At 50.7% G+C, this 27,359-nt stretch overlaps 4 protein-coding genes across 7 annotated transcripts in view; 2 read left to right on the plus strand and 2 right to left on the minus strand.

Annotated features, from left to right (window-relative positions):
- Positions 1–9,966, minus strand: part of LOC136404023 (IQ domain-containing protein K-like) — a 69,154-nt gene extending 59,188 nt beyond the window's left edge. For both annotated transcript variants that reach the window (XM_066383507.1, XM_066383508.1), the window contains exons 1-3: positions 9,765–9,966; positions 3,040–3,104; positions 1,326–1,455 (exon numbers count right to left, since the gene is read on the minus strand). In XM_066383507.1, the coding sequence (XP_066239604.1) occupies positions 1,326–1,455; positions 3,040–3,104; positions 9,765–9,966 (397 nt within the window). The remainder of the gene's footprint in view (positions 1–1,325; positions 1,456–3,039; positions 3,105–9,764) is intronic.
- The window catches only part of LOC136404021 (lysine-rich nucleolar protein 1-like), a 360,920-nt gene extending 337,167 nt beyond the window's left edge, over positions 1–23,753 (plus strand). Inside the window, exon 6 of one of the 3 annotated variants that reach the window (XM_066383500.1) lies at positions 21,719–23,753. The gene's annotated coding sequence lies outside the window, so the exon portion shown is untranslated. Of the gene's footprint in view, positions 1–13,845; positions 13,857–21,718 lie in introns of those variants that run through there. The other 2 variants (XM_066383503.1, XM_066383504.1) reach the window with 2 other exon arrangements.
- On the plus strand, positions 9,981–23,753 carry LOC136404020 (lysine-rich nucleolar protein 1-like). The gene is made up of 5 exons (XM_066383499.1): positions 9,981–10,098; positions 11,962–12,893; positions 14,728–14,796; positions 19,011–19,088; positions 19,962–23,753. The coding sequence occupies exons 2-5, from the start codon at positions 11,964–11,966 to the stop codon at positions 20,268–20,270; spliced, it is 1,386 nt and encodes a 461-aa protein (XP_066239596.1). The 5' UTR covers positions 9,981–10,098; positions 11,962–11,963; the 3' UTR covers positions 20,271–23,753.
- A 620-nt stretch (positions 23,754–24,373) lies between these two features.
- The window catches only part of LOC136404017 (VPS35 endosomal protein-sorting factor-like), a 94,308-nt gene continuing 91,322 nt past the window's right edge, over positions 24,374–27,359 (minus strand). The window contains exons 30-31 of the mRNA XM_066383496.1: positions 25,534–25,680; positions 24,374–25,131 (exon numbers count right to left, since the gene is read on the minus strand). Coding sequence (XP_066239593.1) covers positions 25,033–25,131; positions 25,534–25,680 — 246 coding nt within the window. The 3' untranslated portion in view covers positions 24,374–25,032. The remainder of the gene's footprint in view (positions 25,132–25,533; positions 25,681–27,359) is intronic.

Here is a 27,359-nt window from a genome sequence, read left to right on the forward strand (position 1 = left end):
TGTCAGTCTGCTCTGCTCTCCTGGTGTTTCACCTCAGCGGGGGGGAAATCCGTCTTCTGTGGAACGGGAAAATACACTCTTAGAGCCAGAGGGGCTTATATAGACAGAAGTCCCCACCCCTAGCTCCTGATTAGTCTGTCCTCATGCAAATGAGGACTCCGAATTCTTGCAGTTTGATTGGTCCTGATTGGTCAGAATTGGATGGGGAAAGCCTCAGTCATATTGGTTAAAATAGGATTCCAAAAATTTTTAGTTTTTCCTTTGATTTGAGAAAAAGAAAGAAAGAGAGAGAGAGAGAGAGAGAGAGAGAGAAAAGGAGGAAGGGGGAGAGAGGAAGGGAGTAAGGAGAAAGGGAGGGAGGAAGGGAGAAAAAGAGGGAGGAGGAGAAGGGGAGGGGGGAGGGAGAGAGAAACCTTGGCACACTGGGCAGATGTTCTATCCACTGAGCCATCCGGCCAGGGCAGTATGTAACTTCTTTCTCAGGGTTCACAGTCATGTTAATCTGGGAGAAATGTTTGCTTCTGAACCAAAAAAAAAAAAAAGAAGAAGAACGTCCACCCATGAAAAAACATGACCTGGAATGTTACCCGAGATTGCTGCATTACTGAAGACACTTAAACTCTCTATTGCATCCCTGTGGTCCAGTGAGGGCACAGGCCAGGGCTCCCAGGGCCAGGGCCACAGGCACAGCCAGGCCAGTGTGGCTGGAGGGGAACGAGCAAGGGGCCTGGGGCAGGAATGGAGCCGGGGAGGAACGGGGTGAGGGCACAGTGGGTGGAGCCTCAAGCCCACAGCTAGGAAGGGGGGGGGCACAGTGGGTGGAGCCTCAAGCCCACAGCGAGGACAGCACAGGCCGGTGGGGCACAGTGGGTGGAGCCTCAAGCCCACAGCGAGGTACTGGGTGGGGCACAGTGGGTGGAGCCTCAAGCCCACAGCGAGGACAGCACAGGCCGGCGGGGCTGACGGCAGACCCGCAGAAAGACCAGAGCAGACCGGCGGCCCTGGCAGCAGCGAGGCCGGAGGAACTGTGGCTCAGGCGGGAAGTCCTCGGAAGCCCAGACCTCTGGCTTTCACCCGCAGAGCGGGACAGCCTGGCGTTCTCCACTTTTTACATGTCCGCCCCTTTGTATTTGATGCTTGTCATTTATCATCATCATCCTATAGTATTTCAACCTTGAAGATATATCCATTCTTTTAAAAATTAAAACAGAAACAAATTCGTTACGTGGTCTCCCTGAGGTCTGCTGTCTGCCCCAACCCGCCACCCTGCGGTTTTGCAATGTTACAAGCCCCAGACTGTGAAAGATGAAATCTCCTGTACTTACATGTTTTTGGATCAACTGTTTCCAATTTAACTTGCATGCAGGGTATATGTGAATTCACGGTCACATGAGAAAATGAAAAAAGGTGTTCTCTACTAAAAGCGTGGAAAACTGTTTCCTCCTTTGGTGAAACCTGGTGGGGGAAAGAATCAATTCATAGAAATCGTTTAAGTAATTGCATCTCCTTTTATAACCTAACACAGGAGTGAAATTCTGCATTGAACTTTAGCTTCAAGGGGCACACTGAGCACAAGTCTTTGTCTCTCTTCCCTTCTGAGACACAGAATGAATATATCTCTAATAGACGGAAGAATACAAGGACCGTCAGTGGATGAGAGATTTGCAAACATTTCCCAGAGAAACAGGAATGAAACCTATCATCAGGAGAGAGAGGAGAAGAGGCAGCCTGGAATCTACAGTGGGAAACTGCCCCAGAGGAGGGGTACCCATCTTCCCCACAGAACTCCAGAGGGCTTCCATCGTCAGAGGCTCAGCTCTCAGAGGGTCAGAGTGAACGGGGAATAGTAACAAATGAGAGGAGTCAGTGAAAAACGGGCTCAGCTCCACGGGCCGGCTCCCACATCTCCCCTCCCTGCCCCTGCCTGTTCAATACACTGCATTTCCTATCCAGCTCCCCTTTCCAGTGACGCCTCTGTACACAAACTGAACAAACAGCCTTGGGAGGAGGAGAACTGCTCAGGGGGCCGTGCTGGTGGTCCAGAGGAAAAACCCACCGCTGATAAGGAGGCTCCCTGCCTACTCAGCCTGAAGAACGTCTTCCCACGGTCGATCCCCACATTAGCTCCACTCTGTGCTTCTCCTCACTCAATAGCTCCATCCAGAAAACAAACCCAAGTGGACAGCTGCAGAAGAAAACCACACCAGCCACGCAGAAGAAGCCACTCAGGCCCCCACGTTGAATTTTGAATAAACAGCCCGAGCTCTATGTAAAGATAAAGAACATCAAGAACATAAATGACAGAGATCATGATCTACGAAGGACAGCTAACCCTGGCAGAAGCACAGGTCATTCCGGGCTGGGAACTGTGGTTAGTGTCTGCAGAGAAATTTTGAGAAAACATTGCATCCACAAAGCAAGAACAGGATGCTATGAAAAAAAAGAATGGTCATCAGCCAAGACAGTTCTTAGACACAAGGTTCTCTACCAGCGGCAGCTGCGGTAACACATTGGAAATCCTGCCCTCGGTTCTGGTCCCGGCCCCGTGACCCTGCTGAAGTCCCTTCATCTCTGAGTCCTGCTTTGTGTTAAACTCCATTAAGCTCTTATTTCACTCCAAGTAGACTGCCGGAAAGCCTCTCCTCCTGAGTGCTCTGTTCTTGATCCCTTTCCTTGGTCGTTTTCTGCGCCCATCTGAGCATACGTGGAGAAGCCTGCTCGATCTGCAGCTGACCCAGCGTGCACTCGGTGTTGATTCCACTGTGAAGGCCTTTCTCAGCCGGGGCCTCATGTGAGCTCCACAGAGGCCCTGGGAATTAGTCTAGGATGATCTGATCCATTTCACAGATGTGGAAACAGAGGCTGAAGGAAGTTATGAGATGCTCTTTCACTCACAGCTAGTACTTGAGCTATGACTGAGCCCACATTTCTGGTTCTAGTTCCGGGACCTTTCCCAACTCAGGAATCTGTGTGACGCTCACCAGCTATCTGTGCTGTTCTCATCTACGAGCTTTTTGTTCAGACGAAGGCAATACTCACAGGAGTGACAGTGTCTGGTTTGATTCCGTAACCCCCCGGAAACGGAGGCAGCTCAGCTTCATACTCTAAAAGGAGTGGAGAAAAAAATATCCTCAATTCCATACTTCATCGCCATTATAATCTTCTCTCCTCTAAATAAAACATTCTTAAATTTTATTTTGGTTGGTGGTTTATAGAAATGAAAAACAACTGACCATTACCGGTTAATAATTAATGTGAACCACCTTATTCAAAATGGATGCAATAATTGGCCACTTGTGTGAAGAGTCCAGGTTTTATGTAAGAGTTTGAGACATTGCTTCATTATTTGCAGAAGACATGATACTGTATATAGAAACCAAGAAACTACTAGAACTCATAAAGGAATTCAGTCTCGTAGGAGAATATGAAATAAATATGCAGAAAACAGGTACATTTTTATACACAAATAATAAACTACCAGAAAGCAAAAATAAGAAAACAGTCCCAGCCCTGGCTGGTTGGCTCAGCGGTAGAATGTCGGTCCAATGTGTGGAAGTCCCGGGTTCAACTCCCAGCCAGGGCACACAGGAGAAGCGCCCATCTGCTTCTCCACCCCTCCTCCTTCTCTTTCTCTCTCTCTCTCTTCCCCTCCTGCAGCCATGGCTCAAGCAGTTTGAATGAGTTGGCCCTGGGCACTGAGGATGGCTACATGGCCTCGCCTCAGGCGCTAAAATGGCTCAGTTGCAAGCAATGGAGCAGTGGCCCAGATGGACAGAGCATCGTCCCCCCAGTGGACATGCCGGGTGCATCCCGGCCAGGGTGCATGTGGAGTCTGTCTCTCTGCCTCCCTGCCTCTCACAATAAAAAACAAAAGAAAAAAAAAAAGAAAATGGTCCCATTCACAATTGCTTCAAAAAGAATAAAATACCTAGGAATAAATTTAACCAAGGATATAAAAAACTGGTACTCAGAAAATTATAAAAGACACTGAAGAAAAAAACAAGATAATACAAACAAGTGGAAGCATATACCATGCTCATGGATAGCAAGAATTAACATCATTAAAATGTCCATACTACCCAAAGCAATCTATAGATTCAACACAATTCCTATCAAGATACCAATGGCATATTTCACAGAAGTAGAACAAATTTTCCAAAAACTTATGTAGATCCACAAAAGACTCCAAATAGCAACAGTGATCCTAAGAAAGAAGAATGAAGTTGGAGGAATCACACTACATGATAGCAAACTATACTACAAGGTCACAGTGATCAAAACAGCACGGTACTAGCAGAAAAACACGCGTGTGAGGGACACACACCACAGTCAGTAGTTCACATGTTTGCCATAGGGAGGTTCATCTGAAACCTATGCACTCTCATTGATCAGTGTCACCCCATTACATTTAATTTCTAAAAAGAAAAAGAAAATCATATGTAGATCAATGGAACAGAACCGAGAGCCCAGAAATAAACTCACACCTATACAGTTGTTTACATTTCACAAGAGGCAAGAATATACAATGAGCTGAATGAAGATGGTCTGTTCAATAAATGGTATGAAAAAATATTGGACAGATATGTGCAAAAAATGAAACTGGATCACCTCCTCACACCATACACAAGACTGAACTCAAAATGAATTATACACTTGCCTGACCAGGCAGTGGTGCAGTGGAGTCTCAGACTGGGACGCAGAGGACCCAGGTTCGAAACTCTGAGGACGCCAGCTTGAGTGTGGGCTCATCCAGCTTGAGCACATCTCTTTGCCTCCCTGTATGTCCCTATCTGTTCCTCTCTCTGTCACAGTCACACACACACACACACACACACACACACACACACACACACACACGAATTAAGGACTTAAATGTTAAGATTCAAAACCATAAAAATTCTTGAAGAAAACAAAGGCAGTAAAATCTCAGACATTTCTCACAGCAGTATTTTTCCTGATATATCTCCTTGGGCAAGGGAAATAAAAGCAAAAACAAACAAACGGGACTACAGCAAACTAAAACGTTCTGCACAGTAAAAGAAACCACCAAGAAAATGAGAAGAAAACCCACTGAACGGGGGAACATATTCGCCAATACATCAGATAAGGGGTTAATATCCAAAATTTACAAGGAACTTATAAAACACAGAAAAATAAACAATCCAATTAAAAAATGAACAAAGGGCCTGAATAGACACTTCTCCAAGAAATACATACAAATGGCCAACAGACATACGACAAGATGCTCAACTCACTAATCATCAGAGAAATAATAATAAAAATCACAATCACCTCACACCTCACACCCGTCAGAACGGCTGTCATCAAATGTGTTGGAGAGGTTGTTGAGAAAAGAGAACCCTCTTGCACTGTTGGTGGGAATGCAGATTGGTGCAGCCACTGTAAAAAGCAGGAAGGAGTTCCCTCAAACAGTTAAAAATGGAACTGCCTTATGACCCAGCAACTCCGCATCTGGGAATTTTCCCAAAGAAACCTGAAACACTAATTCAAAAGAGTGTATGCATCCCTATGGTCACTGCAGCGTTATTGACTGCAGCCTAAGTGTCCATCAGCAGATGAGTGGATAAAATTGCAAAGGGGCATTTACACAATGGAATACTACTCAACTGTAAAAAAAGAGAGAGAGAAATCTTAACTTTTATGACAGCATGGATGGATCTGGAGTATATTATGCTAAGTGAAATAAGCCAGTCAGAGAAAGACAAGTATCGTATGATTTCACTCATATGTGGAATCTAATGAACAAAATAAAGTAACAAACAAAATAGAACAAGTTCACAGATACAGACAACAGACTGAACAGCTGTCAGAGGAAATGGGGTTTGAAGGGCTGGGTGGAAAAGTTGAAGGGATTTAGCAAAGAAAAAAAACGTATAGACAGACAAGAGTGTGGAGACCGCAGGAAGAAAAGGGGGTGGAAGGAGAGAGGAAGGTAGGTGGTGGAGGAGACCTGACTTATGACGGTGAACACACAAAGCAATACACAGACGACGGATTGTAGAACTGTGCACCTGAACCCTGTATAATTATGTTAACCAATAAATTCAATAATAAAAAAAACCCAGAAGCATGTAAATTCACCCTCCTTCCCCCAACCCTTTGAGAACCAATATAGTGTGGAAACTATTTATTTGAATTTAAGATATATACATTTACAGCTTTGTCTGAGTACAAAAGCTTACTTATAGAGATATTTTATGTAGAGTATAAGTCACACATAATGCTATTATTACCAACAGCCATTGCAACATCTTTTCAAGGCATTTACATGTGTAATACACAAACACATGTATTACTTTAAATCTAGTAGGCTAGGTCAAATTATCCCAGTATAGAACCTTGCAACACTATGTCCTTTTTCTTCATAACTCATATTAGTTTTACCCTTATTTGAAATTGGTAAAAATTCATCTCTTCCAATAGACTGTGTGCTTTGTGATGGAATTACCAGGGTCTGTTTGTGCTCACCGTTCTGTTTCCACAGAATACTTGCTGAATGAATGAAGCAATGAATGAATAAATGAACATAATAGTGCCTAAGTTACTTTTGATCCTTGAGCTACTGATTCATTCATTTATATTTACTGAGAGCCCACTATGTGCAAGGGACCATTCTTCCCATATTGCTTTTTTTTTTTTTACAGAGACAGAGAGAAAGTCAGAGAGAGGGATAGACAGACAGGAATGGAGAGAGATGAGAAGCATCAATCATTAGTTTTTTGTTGCGACACCTTAGTTATTCATTGATTGCTTTCTCATATGTGCCTTGACCGGGGGCCTTCAGCAGACCGAGTAACCCCTTGCTCGAGCCAGCAACCTTGGGTCCAAGCTGGTGAGATTTTGCTCAAATCAGATGAGCCCACGCTCAAGCTGGCGACCTCGGGGTCTTGAACCTGGGTCCTCCGCATCCCAGTCCGATGCTCTATCCACTGCGCCACCACCTGGTCAGGCAAATAAATTGTGGTACATTCATCCAGACAATGGAATATTTATTTTTTAATTACTTTTATTTATTTATTTATTTTAGAGAAGAGAGACAAAGAGAGAGAGATAGAGTGAGAGAGAAGGGGGGGAGAAGCAGGAAGCATCAACTCCCATATGTGCCTTGACCGGGCAAGCCCAGGGTTTCAAACCAGCGACCTCAGTGTTCCAGGTGGACGCTTCATCCACTGTGCCACCACAGGTCAGGAACCATTCTAGGTGTTGAATATTGGACATCTTCCGAGGCTGCTACATATATAACGTGCCACATTTATTTTGCCAGCGTACTCTTTGTGGGTGTTTATTGATATGAACACAATTGGTTTTGAATCTATAAAGCCCTCAGTTGTCACTAGAAAGAATAACAAAACAGAACATTTACAAATAAGTTTTCATAAGGTACGCCCCCCCGACAAACACATAGTAGTCAGGTAGAATAAAAGTCATGCTTAAGTTAGATATTAACCTATTCTGTATCTCATCTTCCTGAGACTGAGTTTCTGACAGGTCTGTTTGCTGTGAGAATTTGGTTTTTAAATGGTGATAACCAAACAGAATGTAATACTTAACCTCAAACACAGGATTACCACAAAGCCTATTTTTCGTGGGTTGTTTGTGTGTGTGTGTGTGTGTGTGTGTGTGTGTGTGTACGAGAGAGAGAGAGAGAGAGAGAGAGAGAGAGGGAGAGAGAGAGAGAGAGAAACAATGTACTCATTGTTTTAGAAAATTGCATTTGTTAGAATATTTGTTTTAAGAAATTGGGCTTATTCATCTAGCTCGTAATAATCACTGATGGACCGGTGTGTATCATTCACCATCTTGCTCTCATTAATTTCATGTTCAGTAAGTGGCATCGATTCACTTGCTTCTCCTAAGGCACCAAAACCCTTTGTGTTTGTCTTCTCTCGACAGGTCTGTTTGGGCAAAATAAATCCTATGATTCTAAAACACACTTCTTTGCAACAATAACATTTATTGAGTACTTCTAAATGCCCGGCACATTGCTGAACAACACCTTCACACACATCACCTTGCTTGATCCTCAGAGCGGCTGTGTGAGGCAGGTACAAGGTCTAGTCCTCTCTTACAGGAAGTCTGAGCAGCTTTCTAACAGAACGTCAGGAGCGACTGTATTAAGAGCTGTTTGGCTTGGGAAATAGAAAGCTCTGGGGAAAAGACCTTCACAATAACAACCTTCAAATGCCCAACTGGTTTCTCTATGGTAGAGTGATTAGCATGCTGGGTCATAGCTCCAAGGAGATAGGGACATGTGGGTACAAGTTACAAGGAGGACATTTAAGATGAAACAGAATTTTCTGGACATAATGCGATGCTATGCTTGAAGAAGGAATTTGAGTAGTCGATGCAAGTTGTAGAGAATGGCCTTTGAGGGCATCTATCAACTCTTGAGTCCACTATTCTCTCTTCCTCTTCTCAGCTCACTACTCTCTCCTTCTACTTAGACTCATATACTGGTGCATTTATTTAACTTAAGTAAAATAAAAAGTTCAGTTCTATGGTTGCAGTAACCACATTCCAAGTGCTTAATAACCGCATGTGGCTAGGGCTACCACATTGGAAAAGTTCTACCGGATGGCACTGTCAGACAGCTGAGGTGGTGATGATGATGCATAAAAAATCTGAGTTCTCGACCTCAGGAGGAAAAAAAAGGGGGTGGGGGACACCTAGCACGACTTCTTACTAGCTACAGTTACGGAACTCCTGCTGTAATTTGGGGGATTTGCTACATGCTTTCTGTGCTGCGGCCCAGTCAGGTGCATCCCGCTCACGCCATAAAAGAGTAAAACGTTACACAACTCGCCCAGCGCACAAGGAGTCTTTCTTTTTTTATCGGGCCTCAGGACAAACGGTATCGTATCGGGCACAAAGGAAGGGGGGCTCGTCTGGTGATCGTACGGGAAGGTCAGAAGTGGAGATGGCTGAAAACCCAAGTCTGTCCAGACGTGGACGCTCCACGTGGGGGGCCACAGATGACCACCATCAGAATCTGCGGCGAGCGCATTCAAAGCGCGGATTCTTGCACCCCCTGAGGGGCTCTGTGGGGCTCTCGGGAGCCGGCGTTCTCAACAATCTCCCATCTCCGCCCCAGCGACGCTTCCCGGTTTACTGGGTGAGGTTTCAGCACCGCTGATCCGCACCCCCTGGTCCGCTTGTACGCCGCTCTCCCCAGCCTGCCCCGTCCATGCCGCCGGCCGCCGGAGGAGGGACCCGCGCGAGTTCCTGGTCCCACGTGGGCAGCTCGGCGGTTCCGCAGCGCGCCCGCCGGGAGGCCTCGCACGTCAGTCACCAGGCGCACAGGAGGCGCCCAATAGACGCGGCGCCGCGGTCCCGCCCCTCGTCGGCCCCGGATCCCCGCCCCTCGCCGGCCGCGCCGCCGGAGTCCCGCCCCGCAGGCCCCGCCCCTCATCAGAGCCCCGCCCCTCGCCGGTCGCGCCGCCGGAGTCCCGCCCCGTAGGCACCGCCCCTCATCAGAGCCCCGCCCCTCGCCGGTCGCGCCGCCGGAGTTCCGCCCCTTGACGGCCCCGCCCTTCATCTGAGCCCCGACCCTCGTCGGCCCCGGAGTCCCGCCCCTCGCCGGCCCCGGAGCCCCGCCCCTCGCCGGCCGCGCCGCCGGAGTCCCGCCCCGTAGGCGCCGCCCCTCATCAGAGCCCCGCCCCTCGCCGGCCGCGCCTCCGGAGTCCCGCCCCCTTGTCAGTCCCGCCCCTCGTCGGAGCCCCGCCCCTCGCCGCCACACCGCCTACCCCTGCATATCTGCTCCCACAGGTTCTTGCTCGGCGGTTCTGCAGCCTTCCCCGGCGACACGGGCCGCTCCCCGGACGCGGAGCCCACGGCGGGCACTGGCGTCCTGGGTGTGAGAGGCGACTCTAAGGAGCCGGTCAGCTCCTCCCGCTGAGCCGTGCGGATGCCCACCCGTCCGTAAGCCGCCATTGTTGCGGTTTCCATGGCAACCGCGCTCCCCTCTCAGCCGTGACCCGGAAGAAGCAAGAACTCGCGGCGGCTGGCCAGGGTCTCGAGGTCGACTTCCGGGTCACGGCGGAGCGGGTTCTCCTGCGGAGGCGAAGTTTCGGCCTGCAGGTGAGGGTGGCGGGGTCTGCAGATGGGGCTCGGGGATGCGGGTGCGCACGGAGGGAAAAGCGGGCGCCCTGCGCCGCCGGGTCTCCGATGTGCGCTCGCCCGGCCTGGGGCCGCCGCCTCCAGGAAGCCCTCCTCCCCTGGGAGCCGAGCCCCCAGCGTGTTCCTCCCAGTGTGTTTGTGCTCCCGTGCGGGGCACCGGCTCCGAGCCCCGCGGCCCGCTGTCCAGCCCCTCGTGTGCCGCTTGCCGGCCTTGGGGACCCAGGGCCTCCCCGTGCACGTCTCGGAGACGGGGCGGCCGCGCCGGGGACACCGGTTCTCGCGAGGCCCCCCGGCGGACTCCGTTCCTCCCCCTTCGGCGTTGGGGTCGCGGGGCGGAGAGGGCGGTCTCCGCTGCGGAGGAGGCTGGACGCTGCCGTGTGCGGGACGGCGGGGACGGGGAGCGAGGGAACGGAGTTGACCAGGATCCCCCCCGCTTCTCTGTGGTCCTCGGCTCCAGTGGCCACTCGTCCGTCGGAGGCGCTTGTGGCTGACCCCTCCCTCTCCTTCGTCCGTCCCTCGTCCTCGTCCTCTGCCCGCCTTTTAGTGTCCCTCTCTCAGGTCCCGTCCCAGGCTCTTTCTGCTGAACGCTTAAGTACCGTACATAAATTCCAAAATCCAGGTCGCCCATGTCGGCCTCGTCCCCTCCGAGCCTCAGACTCGTGCACCTACCTGGCCAGCGAATGTCTCCACTTGGACATCTCAGGTCCTCTGTTCAAACCCGCGTGCCTCCAGCCCCCAGCCCCCCACCGCACGGCCTGCAGGTCCTTTGTGTCCAGGCTTAGTGCCAGGGTCCTGCCGCTGCCCGAGCTGGAAGACTGACCTTCAGAAAGTTCCCGGACAGCCCGTAGTCTAGGTTAGAAGCCCTCCGTGACCCTGACGTGACTGCTGTTCTGCTTTCATCACCTGTGTCATCTGTGTTTTACGTCTCTCCCCCTCCCACACCTGCTTGCCTCGTGATGGCTTCTTGTTCCTCTCTACCTTCACTGTTCATCCCTCATTCAGTGAGGACGTATGTCTGAGCACCTGCTACGTGTGCAGAGTTAGGCTCTGGGAGTTCAGGCAGACTGTTTTATTGCACTTCACGGGTGATGTGTTTTCACAACCGGAAAGCACCACCCCCCCCCCCACCAGCAAAAAAGATTGCTACTGGGCTTTATGATGCTCGTTCTATCTATTACGGCGGTTTGGAACTGGACCCGCAAAAGTCTGTCACCAAGGTCTGCAGAAAACCAGACAGGAGTCCACGTGTCTCTCCAGGTGTCCCTGCAGTGGTTAGGAATGCACCTGTGCTCCACCAGAGGCCTGCCTGGCGCTTTGACGCTGCTGAAAGTGAGGCTGGCCCCATGTGGACCCCCTGGGCTCTGAGGCTGAAGAAAGCTAGGAGGTGGAGAAGCTCTGACCTCTTCCTACCAGGGTAGGCAGGTGGGAAATTTCTGTTGAACGAGTGACGAGGCTTAGAGATTTGAGGAAGGGGTTTAGGAAAATGAGTCAACAACGTAGCAAGCCTACTCTACAGATTGTCTCCTTTATCTCCAGTAGCCCTCTGAGAAGTGGTATTTCTCTCCTTTTCCCAGGTGGGGAAATTAAGGCTTCAGGGAGAACAGGGGAACGACTTAGGGTAAGGAAGCAGTTTGGATTTGAACCTGGAGCTGTCTGAATGTAGCTCCACTCAGTTTCTTTGCTCATGTTTCCCTTTGCTCCACAGGAATCATTCCCTAGTATTTGAGACCATTGACTCTGAGAAATGTGACTCTTGGTAAATCTAGTTGAATTGTGCACAGGGCAACTTGGTGTAGGGATAATATGTCCTATTTCTTTTTTCAGGAATGATCGCCAAGAGCCACAAGGGAGACCTGGGCCTTGGGCTTCTGGAGAAAAACAAGAAGAAGAAGAAAGTGGTGGTCAAAGAGCCAGAGACTCAGTACTCAGTTTTAAACAATAACAGTTATTTCTCAGAGGTCTGTCCTCTAAGAGCCACATCAACCTTGAAGAATGTGACCCAAGGACAGGCGCCCGATACGACTCCAGTGAAGAAGAAGAAGAAGAAGAAAAAGAAGGGCCACAGCCCCCTCTGTGAGGAACACCTAGACCCTGAGACCACGCCCCGTGCCAGGTGGACAGAGAAGCCTCCCAGCCCCAGGACACAGGCTCGTGGTCCATCCGAGTTCCTCGGCGGGGAGAAGAAGAAGAAGAGAAAGTCCTTGTGTCCTCTGGCCACGTCTCCTGGTTTGAGGGTGAAGACCTCCCCGGATCCCAGACACAGTGAGGAAGTGACCCGAGTTAGCAAGAAGCTCAAAAAACACAAGAAGGAGAAGAAGGCCCGGGAGGCCACGGCCTTTTCAGTCAGGGACCCTGGCTTCTGCGAGGCCAGCGATGCTGGGCACACCTGCCCAGTGGGGAAGGGTGACCAGGAACAGGCAGCCTTGGGGCGGAAGAGGAAGCAGGAGAGCCCCAGGGAACGCACCAAGAAGGTGAAGAAGAGAAAGGAACTCGAAGAGGAGGGAGACGCACCCCTCGGTCACCCCAGGCCTTCCAGGGCCGTGGAGGGCAGCCAGCGGAAAGGCAGGAAGAAGAAGCCAGGCAAAGCCGAGGCTTCAGAGTACATCCCAATAGGAGATGGCGCCAAGGCCCCGGCGAAGAAGAAAGTGAAGTCCAGTAAAAAGGAAGAGCGGCCGGACATGGAGGAGCCAGCTCCAAAGAAGAAGAAGAAGAAGAAGAGGAAAGAGAGCAGAGGAGCAGGAGAGCCTTGGGAGGAGGTAGTCTGTCCTTCCAGGCGGACTGGACGGGAGAGCTGGGTGGAGGTGGGCGGGCGTGTGGGCGCACACGGGCAACTCAGTGGTTTAGCTTCCAGGACCGTTTCAATAACTCAAGCCAGAAAAGGGATTTACTGACCTGAAACTGGAGAGTTGAGAGCTGTCGAGCCCCTGGCGAAGGCTGGGTCGGGCCCAGGAAGAGGGGCTCGGGTAGACTGGCTGAGGGACGAGCCCTCAGGCTGGGTCAGCAGGAAGGGGTCTGGGCAGCACTGGCTGAGGGGCGAGCCCTCTGGGGGGCTGGGTCAGCAGGAAGGGGTCTGGGCAGCACTGGCTGAGGGACGAGCCCTCAGGCTGGGTCAGCAGGAAGGGGTCCGGGCAGCACTGGCTGAGGGACGAGCCCTCAGGCTGGGTCAGCAGGAAGGGGTCCGTGCAGCACTGGCTGAGGGACGAGCCCTCAGGCTGGGTCAGCAGGAAGGGGTCCGGGCAGCACTGGCTGAGGGGCGAGCCCTCTGGGGGGCTGGGTCAGCAGGAAGGGGTCCGAATGGCCTGTGCTCAGCTCCCCCAGTGCAGCTGTGGGGGACAGGGGTGCTGGGTCCTAGATTTCTCCCGGGTTGCCCCCGTCCACCATTAGACTTGATTTCAAGTCTCCTCCTCTGTTCCGAAACTCGGGCTCTAGGAGGAACCCCAGAGGTTTGGGAGCCCAACCCCCATCGGAATCTAGAACCCTTTCTGCCAGGAGCCCAGTGACAAGTAGTCAGCTCCTCTGCTCAGTAGGTGACAGGGCCTGTGCCGTGCAGAGCAGCCCCGAGCCAGGAGCGCCCTGTGTCTTCAGGGTCCGCCAGGTGGGGTGAGAGAGCGGAGCTGTTGGGGGACGAGGGGAGTGTGGCCGCTGTGCTGGAGGGTCGGGGAACGTGGGCAGCCTGAGGTCTCTGTGAGAGGACAGCCACGTCCGCAGGCAGGCCGGCCAGTGAGGTTGCCTGTGGGAGCTGAGACCTGGGCGGGGCCTGGGGGCCTGGCCGTCCGTCTGCAGGTGCGAGGCCCTGGGAGGAGCAGGGGCGGGGCTGGGGGGGCTGGGGGGGGGGGCAGAGGCCACAGAAATCTGGAATTTGTGTCAGCACGGTGGGCACTCCCAAAGTGTTTTAGGGAGTGGAATGGCATGATGTGATTGAGAGGTTTTTTGTTTGTTTGTTTTGAGATATAATTGACATAAAGTTTCGTGCATTTAAGGTGACGGCATATTCGGATGAGATTTGTAAAGGTCACCTGAGCTGTATGCGGAGTGGGCCTGGGTCGGGGCTGGGGGGGCAGGGGGGGGTAGAGACTCCTCGTTTTCCAGGCAGAGCAGGTGGTGACCGGGCCCTGGGCGTGGGGTGGGCAGTGTGGAGGGGAGTTGGGCAGGTGTGGGGTGCTGCCCCCCCACTCTCCTGGCCCTGCTGTCCCCTCTGCCCCCCCCTCGCTCCCACTATCAGTGGGGCCCTCGGCCTCTCCTCTTGCTGGTTTGCTGTCACCCTGAGAGGTCAGGTGGCTTCTGGCAGGAAAGGCCAGCCCCCAGCCCGAGTCATGAGACCTGGGTTAGTGTCGGCCCTGTCCCTGAGCTGTGGGGGTGACCCCATGATGGTCAGTGCACCCCTCTGAATCCTAGTTTCATCTGTGAACTAGGTCAGTACCACAGTTTGGGGGGGAGGGTGATGAAAGGTTAGGGTGTCATGTTCTGTAGGTGGTGGGGTGTGGGTTGGTGCTTGGGACGTGGGTGTTCCCTGGACTCATGATCTCACCCTGGACGGCTGCCAGGACAGGCCAGCATCTGCTTGACGCTTGCTCCCTTTGATCTGTGCAGGAGCCCGACACAGACTTAGAGGTGGTTTTGGAAAAGAAAGGCAACATGGACGAGACGCACATAGACCAGGTACGGCCGGCCCTCCTCTCCCTCCCACGCGTCTGCTCACTCTTCCCCTCTCAGGCCACAGGATCCTTGGTCTCAGGAGCACCCGGGGCTGCAAAGGCCACCTGGCCAGCTTCTGGGTACCAGTCCCATGGCGGGGAACCCTGTGGCCTTCACCCACGTTGGGAGACACTTTCACTGCCATGGCGTTGGCGGAGGGAACATCTGGTGATTCGAAACCTCAGCGAGGCTCTCCTGCCTGTAACCCTGCAGGGAAAGAAGGGGTCGTGTCCCTGAGACCTAAAGCCAGGGCAGGAAGCATAGGCTCAGCCAGGCCCACATGTTGCCACCACCCGGCTTCAAGTCCGGAGCGTTTAGAGACATGGTTCTGTTGTGGACCAGCTTTTGTTTTTCTCTCCCAGATCCCCTGGTAAGTGCACCCTGTAAAGGAGCTGGACTTTCTGGCATTGGGGTATTTTCACAACTCAGGACCCCAAAGCCTGGCAGACAGCGTAGTAACCACGTAGGCTTGGCCTTGGACCACTGCTGATGAGAGGACCGAGGGCAATCACCAGTGTCACTGACCCTCAGACAGGTGAAGACCGAATGAGGTGGTGTGGTGAGGCCCTCGGCAGGACCTGCCGCATACCTGTGCGTAACAAGTGGCGGCCTCCCGACAGCCTCCTCACGCTTGGTCAGCGGGTACCTGCTGGAGTGAAGCAGGAGGTTGTGGCATGGAGATGGCCCCGGCCCCAGCCCTCCTCCAGGAGAGAGACCTCGTGTGCACTTATGTCTGAGGAGGGAGGCCTACAAGTGCCTCCGAGGTTCCAAGTGGAAGGATTGCCTTTGGGGCCCTGGAGGGTCGTCTTAGGGCTGAGGCCCAGTGGGGAGACACCATGTCCAGGGCCTGGCATGAGGGACAAGAGCTCCCAGACTCCTGCAGGGCACGGTCGTGCAGCGTGCCAGCCACACAGAAAGGGCCGTGGGGCGGGACCAGCCGAGGCCCAGGCCTTTCCCGGGTGCTCAGCCCTGCAGAGCTCAGCACAGTACCAGGACCCCGAGAGTCGGCACGCCCCCTCACATCTGCATCTATTGAATACCTGACAATTTAAAAAAATGTTTTTAACCGTTTTGGATGACAGAGACTACCTCAGTGTGAGTGGAGTTTTCTGTCTGGGCTCTGTCTTTCCCATTGCTATTAAAAGTTCATTGTATAAAAATCGGAGAAAAGGTAACTTCAAATCTTACCACCTAATAACCACTGTTAACCCTTTGTTGTCAGGTTCATCCAGATTTACCCTTTCTAGTTACATATGTGTAATTTTACTGTTTTTCAGTTACAGTTGACACACACTATTGCATTAGTTTCAGGTGTATAACATAATGACTAGACATGTATATAATTATGGCGTGATCACTGCTAAGCCTGGTGCCCGCCTGGCAGCGTGCGTACCTGCGCGCTCCACTGCTGACTGCTCCCTGCGCTGCACTGGACGTCCCCATGAGTGTCTGCTGCTGCTTCACCCCTTCCACCCACACTGCCCCCAGCCCGTGACCGGACACTCATTTTCTGCATCTAGGGAATTATTTCTGTTTTATTCATTTAGATTCCACAAGTAAGGGAAATAGTGTGGTATTTGTCTTTCTCTGACTTATTTCACTTCGCATAATACCCTGTAGATCCATCCCTGTTTTCACAAATGGTAAGATTTCATTCTTTTCATGGACAAGTAATATTCTGTTGTGTATATGCACCCATTTTGAATTAATTTTTGTGCAGGGGGACAATGTGTAGTCAAGTTTCATTCTTTTGCATGTGGTTTTTCCATTTTCCCAGCACCCTTTATTCAAGAGGCCCCTTTTCTCCAGTGTGTGGTTTTGGTTCCCTTGTTGAAGACTGTGTATATATGTAGTTTTATTTCTGGGCTCTCGAGTCTGTTCCATTGGTCTGTCTGTCTGTTCTTCTGCCCGTACTGTGCTGTTTTGATTATCGTGGCTCTGGAGTATAATGATGCCTCCAGCTTCATTCTTTCTTCTCAGGGTTGCTTTGGCTATTTGAAGTTTCTTATGGTTCCATTCAAACCTGGTGAATTTTTTGTTTTATTTCTTTTAAAAATTACATTGGGGTTTTAATGGGGATTGCATTAAATGATACAAATTTCCCTCTCATTATTCCTTTCGCTGCATCCCAGAAATTTTGATATTGTGTTGTCATCTTCATTTCTCTGTATATATCTTTTGATCTTTGCTTTTATTCTGTGACTGAATCATTTTTTTAAAGTATGTTGTTTAATTTCCACATTTTTGTGGGTTTCTTTACTTCCTTTTTTCAGTTGAATTCTGATTTCAAAGCCTTATGGTATAATTTTAGTCTCTAGTATATTGAAGTCAGTTTTGTAGCCCAATTTTGGTCTATCTTTGAGAATGTTTCATGCACATTGGGGAAAAAAAATGTATATTCTGATGTTCTGGGTGAAATATTCTATAAATGTCTGTTATGTCCATTTGGTTTAATGTATCGTTTAAGGCTGATACTTCTTAATTGATTATCTATTTGGATGAGCTTTCTAAAGCTGTCAGTGGTGTGTTGAGATCTCCAAGTATTACTGTGTCTTTGCCATTTCATGTTTTGTTTTCTGGTAGCTGTGTCTCCTGTGGTTCTTTGTGTTTTTGCTGAGTCCCTCTGTTCCACCCTCGAGCTTGTTGAGCATCCTACCACCATGTCTTTGAATTCTTTATCAGGCAAATTGTTTACCTCTGTTTCATTGAGTTTTTCTCATTCCCTCCTTTGGGGCATATTCTTCTATCTCCCCTTTTGTTTGACTTTCTCTGTTTGTTCCTGTTAGGTAAATGAAGTAGCTGTCTCTCCCAGTCTTGAAAAGGTGGCTTCTCTGTGCCAGATTTTCGCAGGCTGGTTGTATTCAAGTGGGGTGTGCACAGTGCCTGCTGTGCTGCATGGCCAGTGGGTACTGGTTGCTGGTCGGGCATCCTGGCATGGGCCTGCTTTTCTCTCAGACCTGGGCAGGGCTGCCTGGTATGTATATGGTGCTGTCTGTTGCCTGAGCTGGGTGTGAGCAGGGTTGCTCTGGGCAGGCCCAGGGCAGCACCCTACTTGTTCTGCGCTTTCTCTGCACAGGGCACCCCCATGTGCACACCGCAGCCCTCTGCTGGTTCCACGCCGTCTCCAGGCGGGGCAGCTCTCTGTGCAGGGTCTGCAGCTTCCCAGTTCTGCACTCTGGACGGGGGCGGTCTGCACTCTGCACTCTGGACGGGGGCGCGGTCTGCACTCTGCACTCTGGACGGGGGTGGTCTGCACTCTGGACAGGGGCGGTCTCACTCTGGACGGGGGCGGTCTGCACTCTGCACTCTGGACGGGGGCGGTCTGCACTCTGGACGGGGGCGGTCTGCACTCTGGACGGGGCGGTCTGCACTCTGGACGGGGGCGGTCTGCACTCTGGACAGGGGCGGTCTGCACTCTGCACTCTGGACGGGGGCGGTCTGCACTCTGCACTCTGGACGGGGGTGGTCTGCACTCTGGACAGGGGCGGTCTGCACTCTGGACGGGGGCGGTCTGCACTCTGGACGGGGCGGTCTGCACTCTGCACTCTGGACGGGGGCGGTCTGCACTCTGGACGGGGGCGGTCTGCATGTGCCCCACACCGAGTGGGTACAGGAAGCGGCACCCTGATGCACCTGCCAGACTGATTCCAGGCGGGGCCCTTTCTGTCCTGCTGGAGCTTGGCCCAGGCGGGTGGCTGGGTTCTCACCGTGGCTGCCCTGCAGGTGGCCCAGAGAACCCGCTAGAGCTCCCGCCCACTGTCCAAGCTCAGGGAAAAGGCGAACAGTGGCGCTCACCGGCTCCTCCCGTCCCTGGGTGTTGCCCGAGCTCCCAGAGGGCTCCCAGCCTGCAGCGTCCTCTAGGCCTCTCTCCGAGTGGTTGTGCAGAAGCTGCTCAGTCGGCCCTCAGCTGTTTCTCAGGAGGGGTTGCTCTCAGGGCCGGTGGACACTCTGTGTCTGTGGGAGGGCTGTGCTCAGCATTTTCCTGCCCTTGAACGCTCACTCGTAAGGCCCGGCTAAGCAAGGATAAGCGAGGCCTGCCTGCTTTGTAGGCCGCGGGATCGCAGCTGTCAAGATGCTAAGAGGCCACTTTAGGAAAATGCCCCATCTTTTTCTAGGTTTTAAGCTCAAAGGAAAACATGAATCTCGTTTATTTATTTTCTTTTCTCTCCCTTGCTCAGGTGAGGCGAAAGGCCTTGCAAGAAGAGATTGATCGTGAGTCAGGCAAAACGGAAGCTGCCCAAGCCCGGAAGTGGACAGTAAGTTTGATGCCCGAGCTCCGAGGTAGCACTGAGCCTCGTGAGCACTGCCCCGCTCCTGGCCGCAGTGACAGGAGACCAAGGTAGCCTAACACAGCCGCTGCGTCCGCCGCAGAACTTGTCTGGAGTTCGTTCCCTTCGCTGATCCTGGTCTGCATGACTTCAGACGAGATGACTCGTCGTCTGGGGAGCTGGTTTGCCTCTCCACAGACGGGGAGGAAGGAGGTCTTTTAGGCCCTTCTCCGAGGGGCTCCCTGGCACTTCCTTGAACGTGGGTGGTTGGTGCAGGGGTGGCAGTGTGCCCGGGACAGGAACTGGGAAGCCTGAGTGTCTGGTCTAGCTCAGCCTCCGGCTTGGCTGTGACCCCTTCTCTTGGCCTCCACTCCCTTTCTGCTGTAAAATGCAGTGCTTTTGGGAAGAGAAATGCCTTTCAAATTGATACTTGCCCTTCTCCTCTAAATGATTGAAACTGGAGGATGATGGGTGAGTGCCAGCTGGTCAGGCGAGGTGTGTGGGAGGTGAGGTGTGCAGGGGGGTGAGCTGTGTGGGAGGTGAGCTGTGCGTGCTGTTTGCTGTGAATTAGTGGGGAGAAGTAAAGTGCAGCTGGGCGTGTGAATTTGCTCTGGTGTTGGCCAGACCCGACAGGGTCCTAGGGGGTCAGATGTGGCTTGTGTCCTAGTTCAGCTGCAGACCTCCATTTCTTGAGCAGGGGAAGGGGCGGGGTGGTGACAGCACCCTCATCGGGCTCTCGGGAGAGTGAAGAAGCCTGAACGGTTCTGAGCACTGTACCCGCCAGAGCCACACTCACTCACGTGTCCTCCTGCTGCACGGGCTGGGCAAGGACAGAAATAACACCTTCTCCTCTTCACACAGGGAACTCAGTTTGGCCAGTGGGACACTGCTAGTTTTGAAAACGAGGAACAGAAACTGAAATTTCTCAAACTTATGGGTGGCTTTAAAAACCGGCCCCCTTCGCTCAGCTGCGCCCCCGACGCCACTGGAAGGCCCAACATGGCGCTCAGCAGGAGGGCCGCCGACAGGCTGCAGCAGAGCCTGCAGCAGGACTACGACCGGGCCCAGGGCTGGAAGAGCAGCCGGCGCGCTGGCCTTGGCTTCCCCACCGCAAACAAGGTCTTCTATATCGACAGGAACGCCTCCAAGTCGGTCAAGTTTGAAGATTAAATCCTACTCTCGTGTCTCCCCAGTCAGAATTGCTTTTATGACTCAGTTATGCAGACGAAAGCCTGTCGGTGTCTCCTAGAACGACACAGGTGGGGCCCACTCTGGGATGTGCTTGGACGAGCTGTGGGGGCAGCTCCGGTCTCAGAGCCAGGAGAACATGGTCGTGGCTGGCCACCACTGGCTTTGTATTGACCCTTCCAGCCCCATCTGAGGACACCCGTGTGTGAAGAGCAGGCGTGTTGAGTCCCAGGATGTACGTGCCAGACACGTGCTAATGTTTCACTTGCATTAATGTGTTTAATTTTCTTAATGAAATAGGTGCTGTTACATCCCCATCTTGTAGATGAGGAAACAGATTCAGGGATAAAGTAGCCACATTGCCAGGGTCACCCAGACACTAAGTGCCAAGGGCTGTACTTGTGTATGTCCAGCCTTCCATCGCGTCACCCCTCTGAATGTCCCCTCCTGGAATTTCTCCTGGAATACTCACTGGGGCTTAAAAGGTCTTCTGATCGAAGGGACAGAAGTCTAATCTCAGACAGGAAGTGGAATTAGTGAGAACCCAAAGTAACAAGCTTGACTTCCTGTCCTGGAGCTGCTGCCAGCAAGGAAGCAGCCGAGTGGCCACCCCGCGGGTGGGCCTGCGTGTCCTCTGTTGCTAGGAAACGTTTCTAAACCAGTCTGATCATTCACGCCCCCTGCTTTCCAGCCCCAGCGTCAAACCTGGGTTTCCTGTGTTGGCTTTAACTAAGTTCTGAGCAAGGCGTTTTGAGAGTGGTTAGTCCTACACAGGAACCAGTCACAGAGTCCCAGGGTTGTGTTGATTATAGATTCTTTTCCATCTCGAGGAAGGAATCCTGGGTGACTTCTTGGTAGAGGTTAAATGTCAGGAGGAACAGACATGTGGGAATGACAGGAAGTCTTCTCATCAGTTGCCCCATCACCTGGAATCAAGTCAGCCTCACAGTGCTCCAGACACAGGGACCAGAGTGACATGGCCGCCTCTCCGTTCCCCTGGCATTTTGCCCCGTTATGCGGGTTTTCATCGGGCCATTTTCACATCAGTTGGCCTGATGCCTCCTACAGACACCCCGTGTCAGGCAGGCCCCCACAGCCAGGAGACTCAGCTCAGACAGCAGGGAGTCCTGATGGAGGGGAGTCCAGCAGCTCCAAGGAAACATTCTATTTCTCTGTTCCATCGTCAGCAGAGGCTTCATCAGGCTGGAGAGACAGCCGTAGCAATTCCAGGCAGCTTATCCAGACACTAGAACATTCCAGAGGAAGGAGGAGAGCCTGTGGCTCAAGGAAACTTCCAGAAGCCTCTCAAGACCTTTCATCATAACTTTTGCCGTGCCAGAAACAGCCCCCGACATACGGCAGGTTCCCTCGGGCCGATCAGTGAGGAAGGGTGAGGACCGCCGCTGGCCAGACGAACAGGCAGAGGGCAGGCAGGCCGGCCGGCTGGGGCACTGAGCAGGCAGAGGGCAGGTCCAGTCCCACAGATCTGCACTCGCAGTAACTAGGGTGGGCCACTGCCCTCAGGCCATGAACTTGACCTTTCATGGATTCAACCTTGAATCCATCCAAAATGGAAGAATCATCCCAATGCCAGAGTGTGCGGTTCTGCGTTGGAGTCGCTCCTCTGGGCACTTCCTCTGCCGAGGGACTAAACTCTGCTGGCCTTGATCGGCGTCAGGACTTCCTGTTGTGTAAAGGGAGCCATCTGGCTGCTCCTTGTTTCTATCTGGCCAAGAGATCACACTCCTGTGGCCCTACCTCAGCTCAGGAGGAAGGACTGGTCAGCCATCTCTTCGGTGATTCTGAAGGACTGTCCACTCTCGTCCCCAGTGATACCTCTTAGGTGTGGTCAGGCCTTTCACCTCTTGTTCTTTAGTATAAGTAGTCCGACAGGGTTTCACTTCTGTACTCTGACCAGTGTCTGAAGAGGTCAGTCAAGTTTGTTGCAGTCTGTTCCTGAGCCGGGTCCAGCTAGAAAAGTCGGGCAGCCAGGACAGCAAGGTGTCCCAGTGTCCCCAGACTGGACTTAACCTGTGTGTGCAGACTGCCACTGCTCAGAGGTCAGTGTTGTGACAGACTCCAGTCTGGAGTGGACTCACTGTCTGACCCGGTGTTAGCCGGGCTCCTGTCCTTTGTAGATCGAACCATGTTGGCTTCAGCCAGCTGGCCACCTCTTGTCCGGTGTCTGCCGCAAACTGCAGCCTTTCTGGGTGTTTTCCACGATCTTCATGTCTTGACTTTGAGAACACAGCCTGTCTCCATTGGAACGAGGCAGGTTTGGATTTCTGCTCGGAATCAGGATGGGCAGGGGCATCTAGTGTGGCCAAGGTCTGTCTCGCTTGTTGACTTTCTCCCTCAGGAGTGTCTTACTGAAGGGCCCTCCTCTGGCAAGACCCTTCCCTCCCAGTGTCCCCTGCAGGTCCTGATTCTTGGCCACCTTATTCTTTCTGTCTCTGACTCTGTCTACCAGGCCCAGCCCTGAGGCTGCTTCTACAACCAGACGAAAAGTATTTCCCAAATAAACCGCTCATTCAGTTCTATAAACTTAGAACTACTAGTGGGTTTGCAGCTGGCAGAAACCCCCAAGATAATCCACTTCCTAATCATTGGAACTGTGACTACATTAGGGTACAAAAGAGTTCAAGTAGCAAAGAGAATTAAGGTTGTTAATTAGATGACCTTAAAGTAAGATTATTCTGGATTATCCCATAGGCCCAATCCAATCCCAAGGGTTCTTTCATGTACAAGAGGGGGACATGTGTGGAGACTTGTAAGAAGGACTCCACAAGCCGCTGCTGGTTGTGAAGGTGGCGGAAAGAACCCCGTGACAAGGGACGCACGTGGCCTCTTGAAGCTGGAAAAGGCCGAGGGGGTTCTGCCCCGGAGGAACCAGTACCAGCAACACCGTCCTGCAGCGAGACCAGCTGGAATGGACTTCTGACCAGCAGAACTGTAAGGTGATAAAACTGTCTTAAAGAACTGAGTGTATGGTATTTTGTTAAAGAAGTGATAGAAAATGAATACAGGTATCATGCGTAAGTTTTCCTCATTTTTACCTCATTTACTAAAATTCTTAGGGTTTGTTAGTGTTCCATCCTGCTTTGTAATGAGAGTCGAGTTCACCCCATGGAGGCTGTGGTGTTCAGGGACTGCTAAGTGATTTAGTCATGGGCTGGAGAAAACCACGCGAGCATAGAAAATCTCAGCCTCTGCCTTGCCAGGGAACATAACTTAGAAGCTCTCGGAGTCTGTGTCACTGACCTATTGTGGAAGCTCCAAGTCCGAGAGTGGGAGCAGTCAGACCTGCTGGCTCGGGCGTGGGACGCAGGCTGACGTGCACAACCTAAAGTAGAGGAAACGACTTTAAACACAAAATTTGTGAATTTGTCATCTTTTAAAACTTAGTGTATCGTAAAGTGGTCTTGGGAATAATGTTGTGAATAAAGGTTTCTTGGGAACACCTGAGCATATCAGCGTACTCTGCATTTCTGCATGTTTTGTCCAGTGAAGGGCATTCTTCAGCACCTGCTGTCCTTCAGTGGAGACCATTTCTCACCAGAATTCCTTAGCCAGAAAATCTACAGAACATATGTTTCAAGATTTTATTGATTGGTTTAGAGAAAGGAATGGGGGTAAGGAGTGGGAAGTATCAACTCCTACTTGCTTCTTGTAAGTGGCTTGACCGAGCCAGCCAGGCTTTCAAACTGGCCACCTCAGCGATATTTTCTCAATTATCCACTTTTACTGAGATTAGCTGTGTGAATTAATGATCGTGTATCTCACAGGGTATATAGACAAATGTCTGTAATTTGAAAAGTGTATACTTTGAAAAATACAATAGTTTGGGGTACTTTTAATCTAAAACTTGGATGCATTTTCTAGGCTGGGAGTACCCATCAATCACTATTTTAATACTCAACTGATTCAAAATAAAATGCTCATTAGTGGTAATGCAAGAATCAGATTCCACCAAGCTGGTAAGTCGAGTCGTGCTTTTTAGAATTATGGCTACAAAGTTAACCAGGCAATATGTTTAGACACATTCTTTTTCTTCTGGATGAAGAGAATGGTAACAGCCATGAACATAAATCTTCCTTCAGGAGGTTTATTCCATTACAGATTATGTCCTAAGAGTCCAATGAAGGGCTTGTTTATTTATTTACTGTTGAGAGAGAGAAGCAGAAGCATCAACACCTAGCTATGTCACTTCAGTTGTTCACTGACTGCTTCTTAATTGTGCCTTGACTGGGGGCTCCAGCCTAGCCAGTGAGCCCTTGCTCAAGCCAGTGACCTTTGGGCTCGTGTCTATGATCCCACGCTTAAGTGGCAACCTCAGGGTTTCAAACCGGGACCTCAGTGTCCAGGTCAATGCCCTGTCCACTGTGCCACCACCAGTTGGGAGATGAGATTTTTGATAGAAAAAGGAATTAATTGAATCATCTGCCTTTTATAAATCCTCTAAGATGGTTTAGGCAACATTTAATTCGAGATTCAAATTAGGGGAGAGGAAACAGTGGCTATTTTAAAGTTCTTTTTCCGATTAAAGACACCTGGCAGAAAGCTGTTGCTTGTATTCTGCCGCTCAATGAACACAACTGGATTTTAATGCTCTTACAATTCCAGTTCTTCGCTAACAGAATAATCTGGGTAGAGGCCAAAGCTTAAACCAACTGTGTGTGTGTAAAAGTAAAAAGCAGGCCTTTCTGGATTTGGCACCAGCGCCCCTGGGTGGAGGGTCCCAGGGTCAGGTCCTCGTTTGCAAAGGAAGCCTGAGGGCCAGGTCTGTCAGATGAGCCATCCCTGGCTGTCTGCTCCGCTTCTTGATATATTCCAGAGTCTTCACCTGGGAGGAAAAAGGGGGACCCGTCACCCCTTTCCAGCTCACCCTTCTCTGTCCTGGAGCCCAAGGCTGCAAGGGAACAGGTCAAGTCTTTGAAGATAAGGGAGGGGAAAAACAAGCCAAATCTTTAAATAAAACATCTTAGATTACAAATTGCCTTTAAAATCAGATTTGGATATGGTCAGGAATGATTGATCTTTTCATATGTGTACTTTTTATTCAGAGGGAATAAACTTTTAATACTGGTATATTTTGTAGAGCAAGAGTGGCCCTGCGGAACTGGACCTGGCACCTTTCTAAAGGGGGAAGTGAGGGCTGTTTCTGCGCCGACACCAGCCCCTGGGCCTGTGGTGCCCGCCACCCCTGTGCCTCGGGCGTGCGGAGGGGCCCGCTGCAGTGTCTCACCATAGTCCTGGTGTCCGCACAGCCGTGCCGCTGTGCCAGGTGCCACAGGTTGACAGAGAGCTGGTTGAGCCTGTTGTTACGCAGGTCCCCGTGGGCCAAGATACTGTTGAAGAAGGAGAGACCCAACAAGCTCTGGCGCTTCAGGGCCTGAAACAGAACAGAGAGGTCACTGTCTGGCAATGGGCTGGGGCTGGGCCCACGGTGATGCTGGCCTGGGTTCAAATGCTGACCGTGGGTCGTCCAGAAGACAAACTGCTGATGTCCCCGAGTCCCTGCTGCTTCATCCGTAGGAAGACTGTAGGACAAGCTCAGAGGACAAGTGAGGACTGAATGAGATGAGGCACGCCAAGCCCTTCAGCTTTGGAGAAGAAATGAAACTATTATTTGTAGATATGATACTGTATAGAGGGAACCCTAAAGTTTCCACTAAACAAACACTATTAGAGCTGATATATGAATTGAGTAAAGAAGCAAGATACAAAATTTATAGCAAAAAGAATAAAATAGCCTGACCAGGCAGTGACGCAGTGGATAGAGCCTCGGGCTGGGATGCAGAGGACCCAGGTTCAAGGCCCCGAGGTCACCTGCTTGAGCGTGGGCTCATCTGGTTTGAGCAAAAAGCTCACCAGCTTGGACCCAAGGTCGCTGGCTCAAGCAAGGGGTTACTCGGTCTGCTGAAGGCCCACAGTCAAGGCACATATGAGAAAGCAATCAATAAACAACTAAGGTGTCGCAACAAAAGACTGATGATTGATGCTTCTCATCTCTCTCTCTGTTCCTGTCTATCCCTCTCTCTGACTCTCTCTCTGTCCCTGTAAAGAAAAAAAAGAAAGAAAATACCTATGAATAAATTTAATCATGGAGGTGAAAGATGTGCTCGGAAAACTATAAGACATAGAAGAAAGAAATTTAAGAAGACACAAATAAATGGAAGAGTACTATGCTCATGGATAAGAATTAACATTAAACTGTCCATTCTACTGAAAGCAATCTATAGATTCAAAGTAATCCCTATCAAAATATCCACAGCATTTTCCACAATACTAGAACAAATAATCCTATAATTTATATAGTCCATATAGCCACAGCAACTTTGAGAAAGAATAATGTAATTGAAAGTATCACTACTTGATATCAAACTATACTACAAGACTATAGTAATCAAAATAGCATGGTACTGGCGTGAAAACAGGAACATAGATTGGATAAAAACGGAACAGAATAGACCAGAAATAAACCCATGCCTTTATAGTCAAATAATATGACAAAGGTGATAACAATATACAATCTTCAATAAATGGTGTTAGGAAAACTGTACAGAGACATGAAATAAAAAGAGACTACTTATGCCACAGAATAAACTCAAAGTGGATTAAAGACTTAAGTATAAGACATGAAACCATAAAACTCTTAGAAGAAAACAGGCAGTAAACTCAGATGTTGCTCTTAGAATATATTTTTTATGGATATGTCTCCTTGGGCAAGGAAAACAAAAGAAAATATAAATGGGACTACGTCAAACTAAAAAGTTTTTGCACAGCAAAGAAACCATCAACTAAAAAGACAACCTTCTGAATGGAAGAGGATCCTCTCCAATGATATACCCAGAAAGAAGTTCATATCCAAAACTTATAAATAACTCAGATGAACTTAACACCAAAAAACCCCAGCAATCCATTAAAAAAGGGCAGAGGACCAGAACAAAAATGTTTCTAGAAGTCATCCAGTTTGCCAATAGACATGAAAAGACGTTTAACATCACCCACTAATCATCAGAGAAATGCAAATGAAAACCACAATGAGGTATCACCTCATACCTGTCACAA

The sequence above is a fragment of the Saccopteryx leptura genome, chromosome 4 (assembly GCF_036850995.1).
Source record: "Saccopteryx leptura isolate mSacLep1 chromosome 4, mSacLep1_pri_phased_curated, whole genome shotgun sequence".
Taxonomy (NCBI): Eukaryota; Metazoa; Chordata; class Mammalia; order Chiroptera; family Emballonuridae; genus Saccopteryx; species Saccopteryx leptura.